This window comes from Boleophthalmus pectinirostris, unplaced genomic scaffold (genome assembly GCF_026225935.1).
Source record: "Boleophthalmus pectinirostris isolate CB_2022bp ecotype Guang Dong unplaced genomic scaffold, ASM2622593v1 HiC_scaffold_21, whole genome shotgun sequence".
NCBI lineage: Eukaryota > Metazoa > Chordata > Actinopteri > Gobiiformes > Gobiidae > Boleophthalmus > Boleophthalmus pectinirostris.
Genome location: NW_026571175.1, coordinates 2555758 through 2582191, shown reverse-complemented (window position 1 = coordinate 2582191; position 26434 = coordinate 2555758). Strand labels below are relative to the sequence as shown.

The 26434-nt window shown below is 40.9% G+C and overlaps 1 protein-coding gene across 1 annotated transcript in view; it reads right to left on the bottom strand.

Annotated features, from left to right (window-relative positions):
* Positions 1 to 3698: 3698 nt before the first annotated feature.
* myo1g (myosin IG) overlaps positions 3699 to 26434 on the bottom strand; it is a 93325-nt gene continuing 70589 nt past the window's right edge. The window contains exon 22 of the mRNA XM_055156939.1: positions 3699 to 7414. Coding sequence (XP_055012914.1) covers positions 7252 to 7414 — 163 coding nt within the window. The 3' untranslated portion in view covers positions 3699 to 7251. The remainder of the gene's footprint in view (positions 7415 to 26434) is intronic.

The following is a 26434-nucleotide window of genomic DNA, read 5'->3' as shown; positions in this document are numbered from 1 at the left end:
CACAAATATTTATTTTGTTTTTTAGGACTCCAGACTTGTAGCTCCCCTTTAGTCCTCACAGACCTGGTACAGACCTGGTTTAGTCCTGGTTTAGACCTGGTTTAGACCTGGTTCAGACCTGGTTCAGTCCTGGTTTAGTCCTGGTTTAGACCTGGTTCAGTCCTGGTTCAGTCCTGGTTTAGTCCTGGTTTAGTCCTGGTTTAGTCCTGGTTTAGACCTGGTTTAGTCCTGGTTCAGTCCTGGTTTAGTCCTGGTTTAGTCCTGGTTCAGACCTGGTTTAGTCCTGGTTTAGACCTGGTTTAGTCCTGGTTCAGACCTGGTTTAGTCCTGGTTCTTTCTCTGTGCTGTGGTGTGAAAAACTCTAGAGGAGGAACTCTGGGGTGAGTACTACATAAGAAGTACATGACAAGTACAAGACAACTGCATAAGAAGTACATGTGAAGTAGAAATATATGATTATACGACACGGGGAGTACAGTAAAAGTGCAGTAAAAGTACTTCTTATGACCTCACACGTGATTGAGATGAGCAGGATTCTATTGTCTCTGATTCAGTTCAAAGACTCAGAGACACAACGAGACAAAGAACAATACTACTGTCAACATTTGTGTACTGAGAGTGTGCTGGGGGAATGTCTCTGGAGGGGGAGTGACTTAGCACAGAGAGCAAAGGGAGGGACAGGAGACTCAGGACTTAAAAAAACGAAAGCAGATCTTATAAAACATGTTGTCCGTACACTTTCAGCATTTTCAAAACAGTAAAAGGTAATAAATGTAAAGACACTCGGGCCCAGAAAGAACCGTCTCGTAGAACACGGAGTCTGCTCTAGCTCCAGCAACTACCGTAGGGTGACCAGAATTTCAAAATAAAAAACTGGGACATCCCCATTTTTTTTTGGTGCTTGGTAATAATGAAACTGTGAAACGAGTGCGTAATTAAAGAAAACTGTTCTGCATAAACCATCATAACTAAAGTGTGTCAGTATAGTCACATTTTCTTTCTTTTTGTCATGTTTAAGCAGCTTTTCTCTCTGTTTTACCTAAACAAATGACAGTTTATGTGTCTCTTTACTGTTGGCAGGATCAGACTGGTCAAAAACTCTTGGGACATTTCTTGTATAAAACTGGGACAAATCAGTGGTTTTGGATAAATGTGCTGGGACAGAAGGACACAGGCTCAAAACTGGGACTGTCCCGGGTCAACAGGGACGTCTGCTCACCCTCAGATAGCACCAGTGTTGGAGAGTAACAGATTACATGTACCGGAGTTATGTAATCAGAGTACAAATTATGAGTAACTGTATTCAGTTACAGTTACTGTTTCAGTGAGTGGTAATTGGATTACAGTTACTTTGTTGAAATAAATGGATTACATGGCGGTATTTTCCTGTTTTCACATTTTGGGCTAAATCCCTGTTTTTTTTCTTGTAATTCCACTCATTGCTGGACACTAAACCAGGACTAAACCAGGACTAAACCAGGACTAAACCAGGACTAAACCAGGACTAAACCAGGACTAAACTAAACCAGGACTAAACCAGGACTAAAACCAGGACTAAACCAGGACTAAACCAGGACTAAACCAGGACTAAACCAGGACTCTAAAACCAGGACTAAACCAGGACTAAACCAGAACTAAACCAGGACTAAACCAGGACTAAACCAGGACTAAACCAGGTACTAAACCAGAACTAAACCAGGACTAAACCAGGTACTAAACCAGGACTAAACCAGGACTAAACCAGGACTAAACCAGGTCTAAACCAGGACTAAACCAGGACTAAACCAGGACTAAACCAGGACTAAAACCAGGACTAAACCAGGACTCTAAAACCAGGACTAAACCAGGTCTAAAACCAGGACTAAACCAGAACTAAACCAGGACTAAACCAGGACTAAACCAGGACTAAACCAGGTCTAAACCAGGACTAAACCAGGAAAACTAAAACCAGGACTAAACCAGGACTAAAACCAGGACTAAACCAGGACTAAACCAGGACTAAAACAGGTCTAAAACAGGACTAAACCAGGACTAAACCAGGACTAAACCAGGTCTAAAACCAGGACTAAAACCAGGACTAAACCAGGACTAAACCAGGTCTAAAACCAGGACTAAACCAGGACTAAACCAGGACTAAACCAGGTCTAAACCAGGACTAAAACCAGGACTAAACCAGGACTAAACCAGGACTAAAACCAGGACTAAACCAGGTCTAAACCAGGACTAAACCAGGACTAAACCAGGACTAAACCAGGACTAAACCAGGACTAAACCAGGACTAAACCAGGACTAAACCAGGACTAAAACCAGGACTAAACCAGGTAAACCAGGACTAAACCAGGACTAAACCAGGACTAAACCAGGACTAAACCAGGACTAAACCAGGACTAAACCAGGTCTAAACAGGTCTAAACCAGGACTAAAACCAGGACTAAAACCAGGACTAAACAGGATAAACAGGACTAAATCCTGCTGTGTGGACGTGTCTCTTCTTCTTCTATCAATATTATTTTTAATTTGGTTCAGTAAAGTTTGGGCTTTTTATTTTCTTTTATCAGATAAAACATCTTATGTTACGATTTCCTCGTCTTTGTTTCTCTACAGCAAATCAAGTAATCCAAAGTAATCAGATTACATTACTCACTTTAAGTAATTTAACAGATTATGTTACAAACTACATTTTGGTGTATGTAATCTGTAATCTGTAGGGGATTACATTTTAAAAGTAACTTTCCCAATACTGTCAGTCTGATTGGTCAGAACTGCACATTTCTGATGTCACATGTTTTGCTGTGTACATACAGTAAACTATATATATAAATGGACATAATTAACATGCTTTACCGTCATGTTCCAAACAGGAAGTTGTCATGCGGCTCTTGTGAGTAACACGTGTTACAAAGCTTTTTTAACCTGGAGTGAAGTGGTGGGTTTTTCTTCATACAAATTCACTAAAATCACCGCGATATCAACAGCGGTGAAACAAAGGGAGACGTGGCTGTGTAGACCTTCAGTTAACCACGGGCGAAAGGACCGAGAACTCTGCTCTGTTTAGACCTGGTTTAGACCTGGGTCAGTCCTGGTTTAGTTCTGGTTTAGACCTGGTTTAGACCTAGGTCAGTCCTGGTTTAGTCCTGGTTTAGTTCTGGTTTAGTCCTGTTTTAGTCCTAGTTCAGTCCTGTTTTAGTCCTGGTTTAGTCCTCCTCTTCAGTCCTGGAATCAGTCAGAGGTTAGTCCTGTTATAGTCCTGGTTCAGTTCTGGTTTAGTCCTGCTTTAGACCTGGTTCAGTCCATATACGGTGCAAAAGTTCAGCATCTTCACAGTTATTTTGGTGAGAGTAAATTAAAGTAATGCAGTAATAATGTAATTCCTTACATTTTAAACACAGTAATATTGTAAAGTAACAAATGACTTTGAAATGACAGTAATAAGTCATTAATAACACATTACAGTTTTAAAGTCACTTGTCCAACAGTGGTGACGTCACACTCAGTTAATCCACTTTTTTACACAGTCTATGGCGACATAAGATCAGTATTCAGGAAGTAATGCAGAAGTAAAACACCACCTTGGATTTATCTTCCAGCTGTTTTTCTTCTTCCATGTTGATACCCCACAGAAGTAAACACCTCCTCTTGGACATGTTTAGTGAAAAAACAAAGATTGTAGAGTCCACGTGTAAAAAATCATTCCAGTCTCATCGTTTGAATCACATTTAATAATTTATTTTCTATAAGAATTCCTCCATTTGTACATTTGTGAAAAGAACTGCTCCAATCCATCGTGTCTGTACAAAGCAAAGTGAGTCATAAAGATAAACGTCTGTGAAAACAAAGAGGAAGAAAAGTGCTCTCAGATCATTAACACTGTGGGAGTTATTCTACAAAACACAATACACGATTTATCCTCGTACTGTTCTTAAAATGTGAAGAAAATACAATAAAACTTAAGAAATAATATTAAAAAAACAGCATTACAAGTATAAAACTGAACTTTGATCAGCAGATGTTTATACCAGATGCCCTTCCACTCACAACTCACCAAGGAGGGGCAAGAATGAGAACCAGCAACCTTCTGGTGAAAGGGTTAACACTTCTCTACTGTGCCAGGGTATTTCAAATATAGTGCAAATAAACTGAACTGGTAACCGTCTTGTAATGGGGTGAAAACTGAACGACTACACCACTGCACGGATATATACTTTTGTTCAAAAAAAATGTTTATGAAAATGTATGGTGTTCAAAATGACACAAAAACAGAACTACTTTATCTTAAACAGTTGACAGTGACATTACGGTAAAGCTCAAAACAACTAGCATGCTGACTGCACACTTGCTGACTCAGGCAATAACCCTCTTTATAATACACGAATCAAGAATCTCAGACTTCCGGTCATTGCGCAATTCATACTGGGAAGGATTTTCCGAAAAAGTGAGCATCAAACCTCCATGTTTGTTTTCCCAGTGGGATGTGTCTATTGACAAAGTTGATCTTTTCAAGTGTTTTGAACCATATCACTTTTGTTTCTGGTTCTGATATTGTCATATTTTGGTTTTGGGATTCGGACATTGTTAATTGTGTGGTTGTTGAATGTTCTAACAGCGGAAAATGGCTCGAGAAATGTGTTTGTGAACTCCATAAATGCAAAAGTGAATCAGATGTGTGTGACTCAAACCTCTGTTCAAACTGTTTCTCTTCCCATCGGAATTGAAAAACAGTGAAAGATGAAGGTGATGGGCAGGACTTGATTCCACAGGAAGAACCAAAAAGGAAAACTCTGACTGTCTAAATCATCCTGAGTTTGCAGTGAACATTTAGTATGTGGAGCGACAACAAAGCGGGATCCTGTCCGAATCCCAAAACTAAAATATGACAATATCAGAACCAGAAACAAAAGTGATATGGTTCAAAAGACTTTGTCAATAGACTCATCCCACTGGGAAAACAAACATGGAGGTTTGATGCTCACTTTTTCAGAAAATCCTTCCCAGTATGAATTGCACAATGAGTGGAAGTCTGAGATTCTTGATGTGTGTATTAGATGCAGACAGTACACAGTGGGCTTGCTGAGACACAGGGGTGAGTATGAGCTCAGTTACATTTTCTTGAGTAACTTTTTACAACAGTAACAGTACTCTTAGGCTACGTTCAAACTGCAGACTGAAGCGACCCAAATCCATTTATTTCGCCCCTATGCTCCTGTATCTGATCTTTTAAGGTCTGAACGATACAGATCTGATTTTTCAAATGTGACCCAGACCACTTGGATATGTGCTCCTAAAATTCATTACATGTCTGATCTTGTGACATGTGACTTCAGTCTGAACGTCCAGATCACATTCATTCAGTGTGTGTGACATTGTTGTGTCCTCCGATGCTCATGTGAGACACTTTTGGGGAGTGAAAAGTTCACACTGGAGATCACATACAAGTCACATTTAATTAGAAATGCGAACGACACTGCAAAAAAAATAAAAAAATAAAAAAAAATCTGAATCAAGTATTAAGCCCTGCAGGCTGAACGTAGACTAAGTTGAGTAATATAAAGTACAGAGTAACAGTACTATTAAGCCCGGTGTATGTTACACTGTGTGATTTTTGGCCCTTTTTGAGATGATTTTTCACTGTCTTTTGTCTTAATCATGTGTCATGCTTGGTGTAGTAAACATGGGGTAATTAGAACTGATTAATACCTCACGACAAGCTCCCAATTGGTAACCACAGGTCGCAAAAATATTAAACCCGTTTGAAATCCAGTCGCCTCTCGTGAGGGTTTCCACCGAGCACTGGATCATATAATGAGAACATACATCCTGAGCTGTGAACTTTTAAACTCTGTGATTTGGTCGTACAGTTAGAGCTGGGGCTGAGTGAAACCATCGAAAAATATCACACAATATATGTCCGACATTACTTGAGTAAAAGTTGTGCTTCCTCTTCTCACTGTGAGTCTAAAGTGACAAAAGTTTCATGTGACAATATGAAATGATTTGAACATTTGTGTTTTGGCTTATGACTCATGTTCTGTCCTTCAAATTACATTCACTTCAAATCTTAAATCACATGTTATGTTCAGGCAGTTACTCTTTAAAAGACTCTTGAGTCATTTCTTGGACCACTACTTTGTACTTCTACATGATTACAGTATTTCCTGCACTATTAGTTGCGCTCTTAAGCCTCTAACCCCATCAAAAAATAACTGCCCGCCCCACAATCCAGAGCACGAATCCACTCAGGTGTCCCAGCACGACTTCAGTAAACTACAAACAACAACACCCACAGAACACACAAACACACACGGAGCAGACAGCGACCGCACAGCGAAACACAAACACAGACACACTCATCAGAACGGAGGAACGAACCGAAAAAGCGAGTCCAATGTGCCACTTCTAGACACAACTGAACAACTGAGTCACTGCGAACACGCCGACAATCCGTTGGTCCCAGACACACCCTCCCTACACGCCACAACTGAACAAAGCCCAGAGTCACTGTGAACGAACAAACAAACAAAACCACTCACCCATCCACACTGTTGGGTTTCCTTTAAAGTCCCACGCGGTTTATTTGTGAAAAAAGTTCCAAAATAGACCATTTAATGACAGTGCGTCTTATAATCCAGAGCGACCTAATAGCCCGGAAAATACGGTAATATTATTTTGAAGTAAATACAAAATAATGAGTAAAATTTGTGGCTTTTTTTACCTTTACTGGGGCAAGAGTTTTTGCTACAATACATGGGGTAAAATCAAGTACAGGGTCTTTAAGTCTATTGATACTTTGCAGCTGGTGTCATCCACATTATCCTAACTGAGTGCACTGCTCTGTCTGAAGCTCTGTTAGACTTAATCTGAGCTTAATTTGACCACAATTACACAATAAAGAGCCAATGTAGCTGATTTGTGCTGTTAAAGTTCCTCTCAAATAATATTACAGTCAAAATCTTGCATTACCCAACAGTTTTCCAGTTAGTCGCTCTCATCTTTTTGTTGAAAACCAAACTCCTAAAAAGAACCATGAACACTCGCACTGATCACAGGCTCCTCAAAATGTGACGTTTAAATCCATTTTGTAAGTTCACACTATCTTAAAAACTTTTTGACAGTGTTTGCTGATGTGTCTCCATAATAACTGTTAAACATTCAACCATAGACATACATGTAGAACACCCCCGCGCGCGATGTCACTGCAAAGTATCTACTGACTTCAGAAGAGCCTCTACTCTCGTTGTGGTAGTTGTGGTAGTTTCAGTTTGCTGGGGTGAAAAGTATAAACCCGTCTTTAGATTTCTTGAAGTCGGCCGTGTTGAGAGAGGCTCTGGTTTCCACGGTGACAGTTTTGGGTTTTCCTCTCATGTGGAGCTGGACAGAGGAGCTGCACACTTTGACCGGGAACGGGACCTTACGCACCCTGAAACACAAAACACAAAACACAACGCTTTAATTCTCCACAAACACAGATTTACAAGTTCAAAGTGTTTTACTGCACTTCTGTGAGGTGTGTTACATCACCATGTTACCTTTGTTGTTTGAAAAAGACATATTTGTAACAAGTTTTCAAAGTTTCACTCCAGTTTTGACATTCTGAGTCTCCCCTCTGTTTGCTCTCTATGCTAAGACACTCCCCCTTCAGAGCACTGTCACAACATTCATCCTGCTAATCAAACTCCTGCACATCACACCAGGTTTGTTAAGTTGCTGTGTACAGATTTGTGTCATGTTTTTGTGTATTTATGGAGGGAGAAGAGTAACAAGGGTTTGAATAGGGTTCGGGAGAGATCTCTAAATTACTCAAACATATAGGGATGTCATGTAAAACCTCTTGAGTCATGTTTTTGTAGGAGTGGGACTTGTGGTATTGTAGGATTGAGATGCGTATGTGATATAATATGATATATGATATGAAACTCTTAAAATGTTTCTGCAGTTTGCTATAGGCGAGTTTCAGCTGACGTCATTGTTATTAAAAGCCTGTGTTGCATGCTGGGAAATAATTTGGTCGGAGGCAAGATAGCGTCAAACAGAGTGCGTAACCTCGCGTATTTCTCCCCGATAATGGTAAATTCCTGCTGCATTATCAGATGCACAAATAGAAACACGGAAGAAGGAAAATGTCTTTTTCATATTCCGAGTGAAAAAGAACCACTAACTGGTGAATTAAATGTCTTTCAAACATCCGCAGAGCAAACGTAGAAGATCCTAACAAACCGTGGACTCCAACAAGTTCAACAACACATCGAGACTCTTGGAGGTTTTCATCTTTTCTGCTGTGAATGGCCCAGGAGTTTCCACCAAGTCATTGTGGATATTGTCCAAGTGAATATTTGTCCAGGTAGTTGGTGATTCTGACCAGAAATTTAGTTTGGTCCAGGCTTATTATTCATAATTAATGCGTTAATGTCCAACCCCTAGTTTTCTGATGAGGGAACGATGTTAAACGTGGGAGAAAGCTCCAAAAAGTCCATTTTGTACAGTACCTCCTCTTTACTCTACCAGGTTTTTACATCATAAATGTGAAAAACAGAAGTGGTTCATTCTAAACTCATTTTTCACTGTGATGAGTTTATTTGCAGTTTGAGAGACCAGAGCAGAGTATTGCCCTCACCACTAGCATGCTAACAACACACCGCTGTTTCTTCCTGGTTCGCAGACGATAAAATGCGTGTGATGCAGACAGCGTGCAGAGACGTCCTTTTGACCTTCAAATCCTGTAGTCCAGCGTTTTGTTTTGTTTTTTTTCGATTTTTACCAAATGAAACAGAAAACACACACCTAAGTTTGAGTAGACGTGGAAACGCAGAAACAGCAATTTAAAAGTGAAAAACTACACAGCTCCTTCAGATGGCCGATGTCCAAAAGCTTTTTATATTTTTAAATTGTGTATTAGCAAAAAGCCTTTGTCATTTCTCTTGTTTTGGACCACAGTGTACTACACAGTGTACTACACAGTGTACTACACAGTGTACTACACAGTGTACTACAAAATCAAATAAGCTTTTGGACATCGGCCATCTGAGTGTGCTATGCCTTTTTTTCACTTTTAAAATGTTTAACCAGAATACTATTGAATCAATACTGTCATTGTGTCATTGAGCAAGACACTTCATCCAGCTTTCCAAAACGGTGGTGTGTGGCTCATTTTTGATGGTACAGATTGGCAATTGGAAAGTGAATATATACAGAACACACTCAGATGGCTGTTGTTCCAAAGCTTTCTTAAATTTTTCATTTTAAAGATCATTTTTCTTGCTTTGGACCAGTGTGAACAGTCTGTGAGAGAGTCTGTCACCAACCTCAGCGTCACTACTGACAGTGATTTTAAATTTAACAAACAAATGAACACAGTTGTCTGGCTTTTAACATTTGTTGGTTTTATCTAAAATTAACCCTTTTTTTAAATCATTTGAACAGGTCATGCTTTTATCTCCTCTCGTTTAGACTGGAACACACTTTCTCACTTACAGCTGGTCCAAAATTCTACTGCGCGACTTTTAACTAGAACCAAAAAACATGAGCACATTAGTCCGAGTTTAGCGTCATTGCGTTGGTTTCCAGTTTGTTTTAGAGTTGATTTTAAGATTTTATTGTTTGTTTTTAAAGCTTTGAATGTTTTGACCCCACAGTACGACTCAGACCTCCTCCAGATTGACACTTCCAGAGCGCTCTGAGGTCTGAGGTCCAGCTCCAGCTCCTGGGACCAAAGACGAGACTTAAAACCAGGAGGATAAGACCTTCTCTGTGACCGAACCCAAACTCTGGAACATTTTGCCCCCCCCACGTCCCAACAGCCCCACAGAGGAGAGTTTAAGTCTCGTCTTAAAACCCACTTTTACTCTATGGCTTTTAACACCACTTGAGTTGTATGGTTCTCTGTGTCTTTTATTTATTTGACTTATTTACTGTTATTTTATGATTTTTATAGTTTTGCTTTTATTTGATTTGACTGGTTTTATTGTTTTAGGACTGGTGTGACCAAATTTGAGCAATTGACCTGTTTGTTGTTTTCATTTTCTGATCTGTGCAGCACTTTGGAAACTGCTTTGTTTGTAAAATGTGCTGTGGAAATAAAGTGGATTTGGATTTGGATTTGGAAAATGGTTGCCAGCCCAGGTGCTCATATCCGACCAACGACTGGGAGGTGTTAAAGTGGGTCACAGATTGGCAATTGGGTCAATGAAAAATGCAACGTCCAACTGTTTTACAAGGCATTTTAACATTAAAAAAAAAAAAAAAACATAAATTAACTATGTAACATTTGGGTGGAAGGGGGATGTCTAGAATGTTCCACAATACGGCATTAAACTTATCTATATTACATCTAATCAATGGAATGTGTTTTTATTGCTCCAAAATATCCTAAAAACCTGCACTCTTTCTGTCAACAGGCTCTCCTCTCCGTGGATCTGACCTGCATCTCAGCCTGGTGACGTCGCTTGCCTGTCTCCATGGCGATGAAGTTGGACGTGACACTGCGGGACATTATTTTTAGTCTGTGCGTGTGTTTGAGGAGGACCCGGAGGACGGAGCTGGAGCCGTCTCATTCACACGTCTCTCCCCAGTGAAACGTCTCCACCGCCGGCCAAATCAAGTGATAATTATGAAAGAGCCTTTTTAGATTTCGAGCCAAGTCTTCTGGCAGGAGGTCCACCTACGTCAAACGGGATTTCACTGAGCCTTTTCCAATCGGAAATCCAAACTTGTGCTTGATTATGTAACGGGAGATTTATGTAACACCACTGCTCCATCTGACCCCCTTCTCTGACCCTCTGCTCCATCTGACCCTCTCCTCTGACCCTCTGCTCCATCTGACCCTCTTCTCTCCTCCATCTGATCCTCTCCTCTGACCCTCTGCTCCGTCTGACCTTCTCCTCTGACCCTCTGCTCCATCTGACCCTCTTCTCTCCTCCATCTGATCCTCTTCTCTGACCCTCTGCTCCATCTGACCTTCTTCTTTCATCCATCCGACTTTCTCCTCTGTTCCATTTGACCTCCTCTGCTCCTCTGACCTTCTCTTTGGCTCCATCTGACCTTCTTCTCTCCTCCACCTGAACCTCTCCTATGCTCCTCCTGACTCTTCTGACCTTCTCCTCTGCTCCATCTGACCATCTCCTCTTCTACTCTGACTTTCTCCTCTGCTCCCATGAACTTCTCTTCTTCCCTGACCTTCTCCTCTGCTCCTCTCTCCTCTGAACTTCTCTTCTCCTCTGCCCCTCTCCTCTCCTCTGACCTTCTCCCTTCTCCTCTGACCCTCTCCTCTCCTCCTCTGACCCTCTCCTCTTCTCCTCTGACCCTCTCCTCTTCTCCTCTGACCTTCTCCTCTGACCTTCTCCTCTCCTCCTCTGACCTTCTCCTCTTCTCTCTGACCCTCTCTCTCTCTCCTCTGACTCTCCTCTCTCTCTCTCTGACCCTTCTCCTCTTCTCCTCTGACCCTCTCCTCTTCTCCTCTGACCCTCTCCTCTTCTCCTCTGACCTTCTCCTCTTCTCCTCTGACCCTCTCCTCTTCTCCTCTGACCCTCTCCTCTTCTCCTCTGCTCTAATGTGTTATGTTGTTCTTGCATTACTCGTTTCTCCTGGGCTCGTGTTACAGTTGGAGGAGATCCCCTTTGAGCTCGAGCAGACCCAGAGACAGTGGGGGTAGAGAGAAGAATGCACCCCCAGTTTGGCCACTCGTCTCTGGGTCAGAGTGGGACAGCTGTGGGGTCTGGCTGGAGAATTCAAGCCCAGTTTGGAGCCTTTTTCCTGGGTCAGTATGAGAGAGTTATGAAGGCACTGGAGGTTTTAAAAGTGAGAGGGAGCCTGGTGTTTCCGACCCTAGTTTGGAGCCTTCTCTCTGGGTCAGTGTGGGGCAGATAAGGGTCTTTTGGAGGTCACTGGAAGATATGGAATGGAGGGGGAGCAGGGGGGCATTTTAATCCCAGTTTGGAAGCTCCTGTCTGGGTCAGTATGGGATTGTTAAAGAGTTGTTTTGAAGGTAACGGAGGAGAAGGAAGCTTGGTTAATTTGACCCCTTCTGCTTTTATCATTTGAGACTTTTATCTAAAATTAACCCTTTTTTATCTTTTAAATCATTTGAACAGGGCACATTTTTATCTCCTCTCGTTTAGACTGGAACACACTTTTCTCTGGCATCAGCCTCCTGCACTTTCTCACTTACAGTTGGTCCAAAATTCTACTGCACGACTTTTAACTGGAACCAAAAAACATGAGCTCATTATTTCGAGTTTAGCGTCGTTGCTCTGGCTTCCAGTTTGTTTTAGACCCCGTCCACACTAGTTTGTATTTGAGTGGTTTTGGTTGTGGATGCAGTGTTCGTTCACACTAATCCGATTGAAAACGGCTCCAGAGATCTGATGTGTGGACGCCTGAAAACACTGATACTCTGATGTAGATCTGTGCACCACGAATTAATTCACCGCCAAGACACTAAGGCTAGAATATATGTCCATTCATATAAACGTGTGTCTGTGTGTACGACCTGCAGACGTATAATCTCTAAAAAGTTTCACATGAACCATCTCCAACACGACAGAAACACAGAACAGACTCACCATCAGCAGAACACCCCTCTGTCACAAAACAGAAAAAACACATATATTCTACTGAGTTGTGTCCTTTAGTCCGACAGAAGCTGAACCACATCAGTGCACAATAGTGAGCTGTTTTTTTGAGCGCTCAGTTTATGCAAATCATGAGTCATGTGGTCTTAAGTTTAATTTCTGTAAAACGTAAACAAATATGCTCAAAGTTGTGTGGATAGGGAAGGATTGAGAACACAGAAACGACATGTGTTTGGACACAGATTGTTTTCAATACGGTGATACAGTGATATGTGGATTTGTTTCAGTGTAAACGGGGTCTTAAAGTTGATTTTAAGATTGTATTGTTTGTTTTTAAAGCGTTGAATGGACTGGCCCCACAGTACGACTCAGACATCATCGTAATTTACTCCCCTGCACATGTCCCAACACCCCCACAGAGGAGAGTTTTAAGTCTCGTCTTAAAACCCACTTTTACTCTCTGGCTTTTAACACTGCGTGAGTCATGTGCTCCTCTGTGTCTTTTTATTCATATTTGCTGCTATTTTATGATTTTTATGGTGTTGCTTTTATTAGATTTGACTGGTTTTATTGTTTTATTGCCTGATTCATCAGTCGGTTTCACTTTGTAGAAACCGTCTGACCTCACAATGTCAGGGTTCATTAGCTCGACGATACTGGTACTTTTTATCATTTAACAAATCGCTGCTGTTTGGTTGTGACGTATGTAAAGCTCCGCTAACGGGGTTAACTGGTATATTAAGCTTTTCCCAAATCCTGTAGGAAGAAGAGCAATAACATCTTTCTCTTGATAAAATTCACCAAACATTCTCTTTGTTTCGGCTTTAAATCCTCGATCTTTGGAATCGTTGACAACACTGAATGTCTGGCTCTTCCTGATTGGCTGGTACCCGAACTCGCACTTCTGGGGTTCATGCAAACCGTCTAGTGTATTTTGATTCCTGACCTAGTAGCTGGAGAGAAATGAAATTGAGTGGAGGCACTAGGTGGCGCTGGCCTGGCTAATTTTAGGACTGGTGTGACCACATTTTAGCAAGTCAATAATTTCATCAAATCTTTGGCATTTTTTTGTCCTAACAAAATGAACATTTTGCACTGCACACACCCGCCCCATTAGGAAGAGATGAGTCAGATGAGACAAACAGGAGGAGACACAGACACACACTATTTGCATTAACAGATAGATGTGCTACAGAAATAAAGTGGATTTGGATTTGATTTTACCCCAGTTTGCACCCTCCTCTCTGGGTCAATAAGTCATGTTATGGGCGTATGTCTGGAGGTAATGGAAGTTTTTAAATAGAGAGGGACCCTGCTGAATTCTACCCCAGTCTGGAGCCTCCTCTCTGGGTCAGTGAGGGAGGTCTACATGGGTATTTTGGGGGTCCTGGAGGTTCTAAAAGTGAGGGGGAGACTTGTGAATTCTACCCCAGTTTATGCCCTCATCTGTGGGTCAGAAAAGGACAGTTATTTGGAGACAGTTTTTGGACACACTGGAGGTACTGGGGAGGGAGGAGGAGCCAGCTGAATTCTACCCCAGTTTGGACTCTCCTCTCTGGGTCAGCGTGGGACGGTAATGCGGATATTTTTGGGGTCCTGGAGGTTATGGAGGTTATGGAGGGGAGGGGGGATCTTGGTAAGTTCTACCCCAGTTTGGAGCCTCGTCTCTGGGTCAGTGAGGCATAGATACAGTGGGGTTGTGGAAGTACTGGAAGTTTTGGAATAGAGGGGGAGCCTGGTGAATTCTACCCCAGTTTGGAGCCTCGTCTCTAGGCCAAAAAGGAACAGTTATTTGGAGCGAGTGATGAGAGAGTTTTGGAGATACTGGAGGTTTTGGAATGAAGGGGGTGCGTGATAAAATCTAGCTGAGATAGTTGCATGAGTGTTTTGGAGTTTGTAGAGGGGTGGGGAGCTTGGTCAATTCTACTCTCTTGGGGTAATTATTTGGAAACAGTGATGAGAGAATTTTGGAGATACTGGAGGTTTTGGAATGAAAGAGGTGTTTGCTAAAGTCTTGGTTTAGTTTTGGTTTAGTTCTGGTTTAGTCCTGGTTTAGTCCTAGTTTAGTCCTGGTTTAGTCCTGGTTTAGTAGTCTTGGTTTAGTCCTGGTTCAGCCCCAGTTTAGTCCTGTTTTATTCCTGGTTAGTCCTGGTTTAGTCCTGGTTTAATCTTGTTTTAGTCATGTTTTAGTCTGTTTTAGTCCTGGTTTAGTCTGTTTTTAGTCCTGGTTTAGTCCTGTTTTAGTCCTGGTTTAGTCTGTTTTAGTTTAGTCCTGGTTTAGTCCTGTTTTAGTCCTGTTTTAGTCCTGGTTTTTAGTCCTGGTTTAGTCTGGTTTAGTTTTTTAGTCCTGGTTTAGTCCTGTTTTAGTCCTGGTTTTAGTCCTGGTTTAGTCCTGTTTTAGTCCTGGTTTAGTCCTGGTTTAGTCCTGGTTTAGTCCTGGTTTAGTCCTTGTTTAGTCCTGTTTTAGTCCTGTTTTAGTCCTGGTTTAGTCCTGTTTTAGTCCTGTTTTAGTCCTGGTTAGTCCTGGTTCAGTGTTTTTAGTCTGTTTTAAGTCCTGGTTTAGTCCTGGTTTAGTTCTGTTTTAGTCCTGGTTTTAGTCCTGTTTTAGTCCTGGTTTAGTCCTGGTTTAGTCTTGTTTTAGTCCTGGTTTAGTTCTGGTTTAGTCCTGTTTTAGTCCTGTTTTAGTCCTGGTTTAGTCCTGTTTTAGTCCTGGTTTAGTCCTGGTTTAGTCCTCTGGTTTAGTCCTGTTTTAGTCCTGGTTTAGTCCTTTAGTCCTGTTTAGTCCTGGTTTAGTCCTCTGGTTTTTAGTCCTGTTTTAGTCCTGTTTTAGTCCTGGTTTAGTCCCTGGTTTAGTCCTGTTTTAGTCTTGTTTTAGTCCTGGTTTAGTCCTGTTTTAGTCCTGGTTTTAGTCCTGGTTTTAGTCCTGTTTTAGTTCTGGTTTAGTCTGTTTTAGTCCTGGTTAGTTTTGTCTTGTTTTAGTCTGGTTTAGTCCTGGTTTAGTCCTGGTTTAAGTCCTGTTTAGTCTGGTTTTAGTCTGGTTTTAGTCCTGTTTTTTAGTCCTGTTTTTAGTTCCTGTTTTAGTCCTGGTTTAGTCCTGGTTTCAGTGATGTTTTAGTCCTGGTTTAGTCCTGGTTTAGTCCTGTTTTAGTCCTGGTTTTGTTTAGTCTGGTTTAGTCTGTTTGTTTTAGTCCTGTTTTAGTCCTGTTTTTAGTCCTGTTTTAGTCCTGGTTTAGTCCTGGTTTAGTTTTGGTTAGTCCTGGTTTAGTCTGGTTTAGTCCTGTTTTAGTCCTGGTTTAGTCCTGGTTTTGTCCTGTTTAGTCTGTTTTAGTCCTGGTTTAGTCTGGTTTAGTCCTGGTTTAGTCCTGGTTTTAGTCCTGGTTTAGTCCTGTTTTAGTCCTGGTTTAGTCCTGGTTTTAGTCCTGGTTTAGTCCTGGTTTAGTCCTGGTTTAGTCCTGTTTTAGTCCTGGTTTAGTCCTGGTTTAGTCCTGTTTTAGTCCTGGTTTAGTCCTCCTGGTTTAGTCCTGGTTTAGTCCTGTTTTAGTCCTGTTTTTTAGTCCTGGTTTAGTCCTGGTTTAGTCCTGGTTTAGTCCTGTTTTAGTCCTGGTTTAGTCCTGGTTTTAGTCCTGTTTTAGTCCTGTTTAGTCCTGGTTTAGTCAGTCTGGTTTTAGTCCTGGTTTAGTCCTGGTTTAGTCCTGTTTTAGTCCTGGTTTTAGTCCTGGTTTTCCTGGTTTAGTCCTGTTTTAGTCCTGGTTTAGTCCTGGTTTAGTCCTGTTTTAGTCTGGTTTAGTCCTGTTTTAGTCTTGGTTTAGTTCCTGTTTTAGTCCTGGTTTAGTCCTGGTTTAGTTCTGGTTTAGTCTGGTTTTAGTCCTGGTTTAGTCCTGGTTTAGTCCTGGTTTAGTCCTGGTTAGTCTGTTTTAGTTCTGGTTTAGTCCTGGTTTAGTCCTGGTTTAGTCCTGGTTTAGTCCTGGTTTTAGTCTGGTTTAGTTCCTGGTTTAGTCCTGGTTTAGTAGTCCTGGTTTTAGTCTGTTTAGTCCTGGTTTAGTCCTGGTTTAGTCTTTTTAGTCCTGTTTAGTCCTGTCCTGTTTTAGTCCTGTTTAGTCCTGGTTAGTCCTGTTTTAGTCCTGGTTTAGTCCTGTTTTAGTCCTGTTTAGTCTTTTTAGTCCTGGTTTAGTCTGTTTAGTCCTGTTTTAGTCCTGGTTTTAGTCCTGGTTTAGTCCTGGTTTAGTCTGGTTTAGTCCTGTTTTAAGTCTGGTTAGTCCTGGTTCCTGGTTTAGTCCTGTTTTAGTCAGTTTAGTCCTGTTTTAGTCCTGGTTTAGTCCTGGTTTAGTCCTGTTTTAGTCCTGTTTTAGTCCTGGTTTAGTTGTTTTAGTCCTGGTTTAGGTCTGGTTTGAGTGTTCTGGAGACACGGTGAGTTTTGGAGGGTGGGGTGCCTGATCCAGTCTAGTTTGGAGCCTCCTCTGTGGGTCGGCGTGGGACAGCTGTGGGCTCTTAGTCCAGGATGTGTCTGAATCCCTGTGGACCAAAGTCAGTCCGCAGCTGTTCTGGAGGCTCAGGATCAGATGGGGATCGGGTTTGGGGTTCAGGGCTGGACCGTGGTATAAACAAAAGCCTTTAAATAGACAGTTCCAGCATGAACCCGCTGACTGTAGCTGTAATCCAGGGTTTAGACGCCTCCTACTGTTCCATACGAGAGCGGAGACAACACAAAGAAACAACGAGGTTATTTTTAGTTTAGTCTCCAGATGATCTGTGCCAACAGGCCAATGGAAATGTGTGGAAATGTCAAAAACGCAGAGTTCAAACTAGTCCTGGTTTGTTACTGGTTTAGTCCTGATTTAGTCCTAGTTTAGTCTTGGTTTAGTCCTTGTTAAGTCCTCGTTTAGTCCTGGTTCAGTTTTAATTTGTTCCTGGTTTAGTCCTGTTTAGTCATTGTTAAGTCCTGATTTTGTCCTTGTTCAGTCCTGAGTTTAGTCGTGGTTTGTCCTAGTTTAGTCCTGGTTAAGTCCTTGTTTAGTCCTAGTTTAGTCCTGGTTAAGTCCTTGTTTAGTCCTAGTTTAGTCCTGGTTAAGTCCTTGTTTAGTCCTAGTTTAGTCCTGGTTTAGTCCTTGTTAAATCCTTGTTAAGTCCTGATTTAGTCCTAGTTTAGTCCTGGTTTAGTCGTGGTTTTGGTCCTGGTTTAGTCCTGGTTCAGTTCTGATTAAGTCCTGGTTCAGTCCTGGTTTAGTCCTGATTAAATCCTGGTTTAGTCCTGATTTTAGTCCTAGTTTAGTAGTCCTGGTTTAGTCCTGGTTTAGTCGTTGTTAAGTCCTAGTTTAGTCTTGATTTAGTCCTAGTTTAGTTCTGGTTTAGTACTAGTTTAGTCCTTGTTTAGTCCAGGTTTAGACCTGATTTAGTCCTAGTTTAGTCCTGATTTAGTCCTGGTTCAGTTCTAATTTGTTCCTTGGTTTAGTCCTGGTTTATAGTTTAGTCCTAGTTTAGTCCTGATTTAGTACTAGTTAGTCCTGGTTTAGTCCTTGTTATTCCTGGTTCAGTTCTAATTTGTTCCTAATTTAGTCCTGGTTTAGTCCTGATTTAGTCCTGGTTCAGTCCTACTTCAGTCCAGGTTTAGTCCTGGTGAATCAAAATGATGATGCATTAAATAATCATTATAACTATGAGTCCTATTTGCAAACTGTTAATAAAGTGTAAGTGTAAGTGTAAGTGAGTGCTGCTCTGGACTCTGGACTCTGGACTCTGGACTCTGGACTCAGGAGCTGTTCCACTGTTGAAGTTCAGCCTATTCAAATCTGCACAATGTGTCTAGACCAACAGAATCATGTGTTGTGATCTGTGACATTTAGAAGGAAAACAGAGAATTGTCCCACAGCAGGAGAGGCGGGGGACGTGGGGGACGCAGGGGACAGACTGACCCGTGGACAGAGACACATGTACCTGCACCTGTATCACACTCTTTTCTGATCTTTGTTATAATGTCGTTTCTTCATCGCAAACAGACCTGGAGTTGAGTTTTGTTTCAGTCACACATTTAGGCTGAGTTCTTCTCTCAAACTGAAAACACAGAAGTTACAGGAAGTGCTCCATTGTGTTTTTAAACTCCAAACACTCCATTCAGCCCTGCACTGCAAATAACAATATCTATGTACATTAAAATGACTTAAATTAAGAACATCTGACTTTATCTGAGAAGATTCAACTTGACAAGTCAAATGATCGACCAATGGAGCAAGTGTGTTTTTGTAAATTCAAGCAACATTACATTTGATTTCTTATTTGTGTAACAAGATGTGTTTTTAAGTACAAAAAGTCTTGTTCCACCAGCAGATCATTTGACTTGTCAAGTGAAATTCACTCAAATCATGATAAAACTTTCTTATTTCAGGTATTTTAAACTTGACTAGTTTTTCTGGTTGCCAATCTCTATTAAACAAAAGGTAAAAGGAGCTGTTCACTTGAAAACTACTACTTCATGACATCATATGGTGGAACAGAGCCTTTGGAGCTTTGGAGATGCAGACAGACTAATAATAAAGTTTGACTCAAACATGTGTGAATAAAACAAAACACAACTCCATGTCTGTTTTTGAGGAGGGAACAACATTAGAACACAGATCAGAAACTAGTGTAATATAATGTAACATTGTGCTACAAGCTCACGAGTGTAATTTGCATAATACAGTAAATAAAAAAAGTAAATGTAATAAATTAAGACACTCTGTATTAGGGTTGTCAAAAGAAATCAGATACTAATCAATACTAAAAATACTATTAAAAGTAGATAATCATTTTTTGCATTTTTTGGGTTCAAATTTCAGGGTGAGTTGTTTTGAACACAAAAAGTGTTATTTTAACTATTTGAAAGTTAAATGGGGGTTGAAGTTGGGGTTATGTGCCAGAGTTGATATGGTTGAAGTTAATTCAATTTCCATTACTGTTAATTTGGCTCCTCCCACCACCACTTCAAACTCTTGTGAGAAAAAACCAGATTGAACCAGTTTTGAACATAATTTCATCTTAAATTAACAAAAAAAAGTGTAAAAATAAAACAACTCTGTGTGTTGTTTAGTTAAATTAGAATAACCCTACAAAGTGTTATCTGTTTACACTCAAAACATTCATATAACTCTTGATTTTAGGGTTAAACAGGAACTTTGGTCTAGTGTTACTGAATTAACATTTACAAAAAAATGTTAAATTAACTCTAGAACAGATTGGACACACGTAAACCCTGAGAACATATTCAAACTGATTCTGTGAGAGTCATTTTTAACTCTCCACTTTTTGTTGTGTATCGATAGTGAAAAAGTCTCACTGACAGAACAGAGTCTTTCCTGAATGTTTTTAGAATAATGTTGAGTTGTATCAGAACAAATATAAGAGTACACAGACTAGAACACACACATGGACTATGAACCTACTGCACCACTGAGGATCACACACATAGAAGACCAGAGTAACAGATTACATGTACCAGAGTTACGTAATCAGAGTACAAATGATGAGTAACTGTATTCAGTTACAGTTACTGTTTCAGTGAGTGGTAATTGGATTACAGTTACTTGTCTGAAATAAATGGATTACACAGAGGGATTTTCCTGTTTTCACATTTTGGGCTATATCCTTTTTTTTGTTTTTTGTTTTTTTTGGTAATTCATTGCCGAACACTCTAAATAAACAGGTCAAACCAGGTCTAACCAGGTCTAAAGGTCTAGGTCTAAACCAGGTCCAGGTCTAAACCAGGTAACCAGGTCAAACTAGGACTAAAGGACTAAATCAGGTCTACTAACCAGGACTAAACCAGGTCTAAACCAGGTAAACCAGTTTCAAACAGGACAGGTTTAAATCAAGGACTAAATCAGGACTAAACCAGGTCCAAACCAGGTTTCAAACAGGATTTAACAGGACTAAACCCTGCCACACTGACCATGTCTCCTCCTCTTCAATCAATACTATTTTTTTATTTGGTTAAGTAAAAACCGCACTTTTTATTTTCTTTTAGCAGACAAAACATCATATGTTACGATATCCTAGTCTTTGCTTCTCTACAGAAAATCAAGTAATCCAAAGTATTTAGTTTACGTTACTTACTTTAAGTAATTTAATGGATTACGTTACAAACTACATTTTGGGCTATGTAATCTGTAATCTATAAGGGAATACATTTTAAAAGTCACCTTCCCAACACTGTATATGACACATGGGAAGAGAAAAGAAAGTACTACCATTTAATGAGGAAAATCACATTCTGTTTTCTAAAGAAAGTGTTTTTTCTTCTCTTTGTGTCCAGTGTGTTTGGATGTGTTTATGTGCAGGTCTGTAGCTCCAGTCTGTGTGTTTGAAGTACACAGTTTGTCTTTCATTCACACTCACATGAAGAATGTCAAAGACTCTGCACCAAACTGACAAAGCTCCTTCACTTATGTGACAGAGACAGAGCTGTACGAGCACGCACACACGCACGCGCACACACACACACATGCACACACGCACACGCACACACACATACACACGCACACACACACAAGCACATGTCCATTTTCAGTTTAGGGTCACATACAAATAGCTAAGGAATAGTAAAATGCAGAATAAAAAGTACTTCATGACATCGCTGAGCCTCATTCATGAATCTTTTCTTGCTGAGAGAACTCTGCACCAGATTCACAAAACGTTCTTAAGCAGCCACATTCCTTAAGTGACAGTTGTGGCAGATTGAACAACACCCAGCGACAAACACCTCCACGCTCATTTACATTTAACTTACAGAGAAAATGAATATGCAATTGTTTAGAAACGCCCTGTGAACTTCCAAATATGGTCAATATGGGTTTGGTGACATGTGAAAGTGTGAGGGAGAGAGTGATGAGGAGGTCAGGTGGAGCATTTACAGATTATGATTGTTTTACAGCTACAGCAGCGATTTCAAATGTCCAAACTCACATGACACACTCAGCGAGGAAGATTTAAGTCATGAACTTATTGAACTAAGCGGACACTTTTATTGTATTTCGCTGACCCACAGTAAATATCGAGTAAGGGGGGCAGGGGTAGGGGTGCATAAGAGTGTGGGTGCTGTTGTTGTTGAGTCCAGCGCAGTGACCAGGGACAGACTGAGGCTCACTGCAGCCTGGAGAAAGTCTGTTAGAGCCAATAGACCACAGGTGTCAAAGATCCTCCCTCCAACACCTTTAATCTGGCCCTCGGCTGATTTTCTACTAAAATATTTTAATTATATTTTCTATTACAATCTTGTTAATTTTCTGTGGTGTTTATCACAGCAGCGTCTCCAGCGTCTCTGTACGTGGCCCCTCCCACCAGAGCAGCACAAATGAAGACTTGTCTCTTTCCAAACGCTCTTAAAGGACGATCGTTTTGACTGTTGACCGTGACACCCTCATCAGAAAAATGTCCAACATGAGAAAAGTGGAGCCGAGTGCAGAATTTTCAAAGAAAAATTGACTTATTTCTATTTGCATACAAGTTCATGTTAAAACATTGTGTTGAAATTGTATTTTTCTTTAAGTTTCAGGTTGTTCATAATATTATAATATTTTGTAAAAGAAAAGTTCATCAATTAAAAAAGATTTCTGTAATAGATTTGTGTTTCTCTGCACAAATATTTGAACTTATTGTTTTATTTTGGGGTTTATATGACATGAGTTTTCTGATCCGGACACTTTGGGATCAAAGTCAGTTGGATACGACCCCCGGAACAAAATGAGTTTGACACCCCTGCAATAGACACATGCACATGACACATTATTGGATCACATAGTCATATGTTTATAAGAAATAATTTAAGAAAATATATAACTTACAGTCATGGAGGAATTAGAATTTTCTGTTGCATTATCAGACTGATAATATTCTAAAACAGCAGATTTTTTTTGTACTTACAAGTGTTCCTGACTGTTTGTAGGATTTGTTCTTCCAGAAGAACATTTTCAGTTAAGAAAAAGTTTTGTTAATGCCAAAAATGTGCATAAGAAGGCCTTAAGTACAAATGTGTTCATGAGAACGTTTCATGAATGAGGCCCATTGTCAGTATTTATAAAGTACTTTCAATGCACTTTTGTCTAACGCTGTGTTTGTAAATGTGAAGTCTTCACCACTGATGTAGTAGTATTACAATACATGTTTTTGTACAAACACTGAAATCTAATAAACATCAATACATGTTTGATAATTAGCTAAGTAACAACTAATTAGTAGAAATGGGACAAGATCTCGTGCTACCAGATCTTGTGAGATAAAATTTCCACAAGATCGTGAACACATGAGGAAAATGATCTCGTGAGATTGTTCCCTCTAAACTGACCTTTGGTTTGGACTAAAAAGAGTACCACAATGACGGTTAAAGTATGACATAAAATAAATGAAAATAGTGAAGCCATAATGGTGAAAGGGGCTGCACTACTTCTTTTTTTTTTCACAAATGATGTCAAAATCTCTATTTGTTTATTTTGTGTATTGAACAGTGACAGTGTACGTTCATCTGCACTTCTGTAACCAGAATGAGCCAGAAAGGAAATCCCTGGTCTTCTTTTTTACTTTTGGTCCAGGTTTAGTCAAATAAATCTTCTTACTTCAAGATTTAGTTTGAATCATTTGTTATTATTGCACCGAGAGATCTATGGAAGCTCATTTCCATCAGTTAATACAAAATAAAAGCCCCAGAGGAAGTCATAATTATGAGTTTAAAGATGTGTTCAAGCATTTGATGGACTCTCCACCAGAAAAGTTCCACAATGCACCTTTAAAACTCATAATTATTGTTTTTTATTCATTGGCAGCATTAGCTTCCAGAGACATCAGAACATTAGTTTCAACAAAATAATTGACTTTTAGTAGTTCATTTGACAGACAGCTGCCCCTCAGACCACCTCCAACACTCACACATTGACAAGGTGGATGCAGTGTCTTGCTCAAGTACACAACAGCACACACTGAGAGCGACCCGCAGACCTTTAAACGCTCTAAGTCCTGAGCCACTTTAGTCCCAGCATCACCGTCGCCACGGCAACGGCCCCAGCATCACTGTCACCAAGGCAACAGGCGCGTCTGGCGGTGAAGCGGCCGACGTCACAAACGGACTGTAATGTGTTTTAATTACAGTCATCAGAGGAGAGAGGGAAATTACCAAGCGCACATATACACTAAACCCCTCTCCTGTTCACCACATGAGTCACTTTACTCCCACAGATCACAGGTGCATGCTGGGAGACGCAGGTGAGTCACAGAGCAGTGGGAGAGGAGCCAGTGTGTATCAGTTTAGATTTATGAGTGACTCTGAACATATGAGACGAGTGACGGACGTACAGGACATCTGCTCTAAGATGATTTATGTTTCCATGCTTCTTTTTACTGTTTTGAGAATTCTATATTAAACATATTAAACGTATTAACATGTTTTATAAGTTTCACTTTCAGTTTTGATGCTCTGAGTTACGTAAGTCACTTCGCTATAACAACACAATCAGTGTGCGTCCCATTAATGAAACTCCTTCACATCACATCAGGTTTGTCACGTTGCTGTGAACAGTTTTGCGTCATGTTTTTGTATATTTATGGAGAATTGTCGTGTGGGAGCCTGGGTGATGTAGACTTGTGGGTGGAGTCTTGTAAAGGCTCTTACAGCAAAAAGTTGAATTACAGTTCTGCGTCGAGGTGTATGTGCATCTTGTCGCCGTAGTTTTTGATTTGTGGATCTGCGTCGAAGTCTGTGCGCCGCAAAGTAATTCACCACGACAGCACTAAGGCTAGGATGTAGAAGAGGTGTTTGTGTTTACAAAATGAAGCAGGAAAGCAGAGAACCGGAAATGTGTGTAGAGCGGATGTAGACAGGATCTAGTCAGGTTGGTGCCACCTAGTGCCTCCGCTCAATTTCAATTCTCTCCAGCGACTAGGTCAGGAATCAAAATACACAAAAAAAAACAGAAATGCGAGTTCGGGCACCAGACAATCAGCGAAGAGCCATATATTCAGTGTTGTCAACGATTCCCGAGATTGAGAATTTAAAGCCGGAATAAAGAGAATGTTTGGTGAATTTTATCAAGGGAAAAGACGTTATTGTCCTTCTTCCTACAGGATTTGGGAAAAGCGGTGCATTACATACGTCATGACTAAATAGCAGCGATTGGTTAAATGATAAAAAGTACCCGCCTACCGTCAAGCGAACGAATTCTAACACAGACGGTTTCTACGAAGTGAAACCGACTGATGAATCTGCGTCGCTTTCCCTTGCTGTCTGCGTTGATTCTTAACTGTAAGGAGGGTTTGAAGTTTGAGCCAATTAGAGATCACTAAATTACTCAGACATGCATGGACAACATCTTAAACCTCTTCAGGGATGTTTTTGATGAGGGAACAATGTTATACATGGTAGAAAGCTCCACAAAAAGTCACTCAAGTTTTATTTCTCGGCTTGTTCCACTGTAACACTCAGCTGGAGGATTTGTTTGAACATTTTGCCTTTTCTTAATTTCATTCAAGTAGAGTTATCCAAGACACATGTGCAGAGCTCACAGGGCCGCACAGCTCAGTGGAGTTTGTGCAGGAAAAAAAAAAAAAAAAAAAAGAATAAAATCTCATCAGCAGTTGGACCTGAGTCACTGTCGGAAAACTGGTCATACTGATGTGAAGAGTTCAAAGTTTTCAAGTTTTAAATCATTAAAAAAGTTTAAAGAACGCAGATGCTCTGAAAACCATCACCCAACTCGAACTGTTTGAAAATGTTTGCACTTTTTTGTTTTGTGTTTTGATGTTTTGACAAAAAAAAAAAAATCAGTAGTGAAATTATGAAATATAATCAAGTTAAATCAAGATTGAAATAAATTACTGTTAAATATTTTTGAATATATTTGAGTATTTTCCTCAGAAATCTCCAAAAGTCCAACCCTCACGTGTTCCCTGATCTTTTCTACATTCTCCCGCTGTATTTTTCCAACCCGACTCTGGGAGGGCATCTGACGCGCGGGGACAAAAAAGCTCTTTAGAAGTGCCTCTGGCCTCTCATGTGTGAAGAAAATGTGTGAAAACGAGTTGATTCTTTAAAGCCGAAGTGTGTCTAAAAGAGAGGGAGCATGTGAGCGAGGGATGACTGGAGAGCGCCCGAGGAAGAGTGAATGAAAAACAGGAAAACAGAAGCACGTGGAGAGAGAGAAAAAGAGGGAGAAGAGGAGAGAGGAGAGAGAAATATGGAAGAGCGGATGAGGAAATAAAGAGAAAGATGAGAGAACAAAGACAAGAGATAGAAACGAAACAAGGGTAGAGAGAAAGAGGAGGTGAGAGGGAGGGGATAAAAGAGAAGAAAGAGAAAGAAGAGCAAAGCAAATGGAGTGAAAGAGGTCAGTCATGTGAGAGGGGGATGTTTACAGCTGATTTACCGTGACTCGTGACGATGATGTCATTGTGTCAGATGCCCTCCCGTCCTCCCGCGTGTGTGTCAGATGCCCTCCCGTCCTCAGTGCCCTCCCGTCCCCCGCGCGTGTGTCAGATGCCCTCCCGTCCTCCCGCGTGTGTGTCAGATGCCCTCCCGTCCTCCCGCGTGTGTGTCAGATGCCCTCCCGTCCTCAGTAAAGTAGGTGACATTGTGAGTGGACGTTGGACTCATCCAGGACGGTCTCACAGGGAGCGGCTATTTCAGCTTCTGACGCCTTCACTGACCCAAAAACACCAGTGTACCACAGGACTGAACCGGGACTGAACCGGGACTGAACCGGGACTGAACCGGGACTGAACCGGGGCTGAACCAACACTGAATCAACTCTGAACCGGGACTGAACCAAGATTCAACTAGGGCTGAACCAGGACTGAGTCTGGACTGAACCTGGCACAGGTTATTTCTGCTGCACTGACACCTTCACTGACCCACAAGAAAG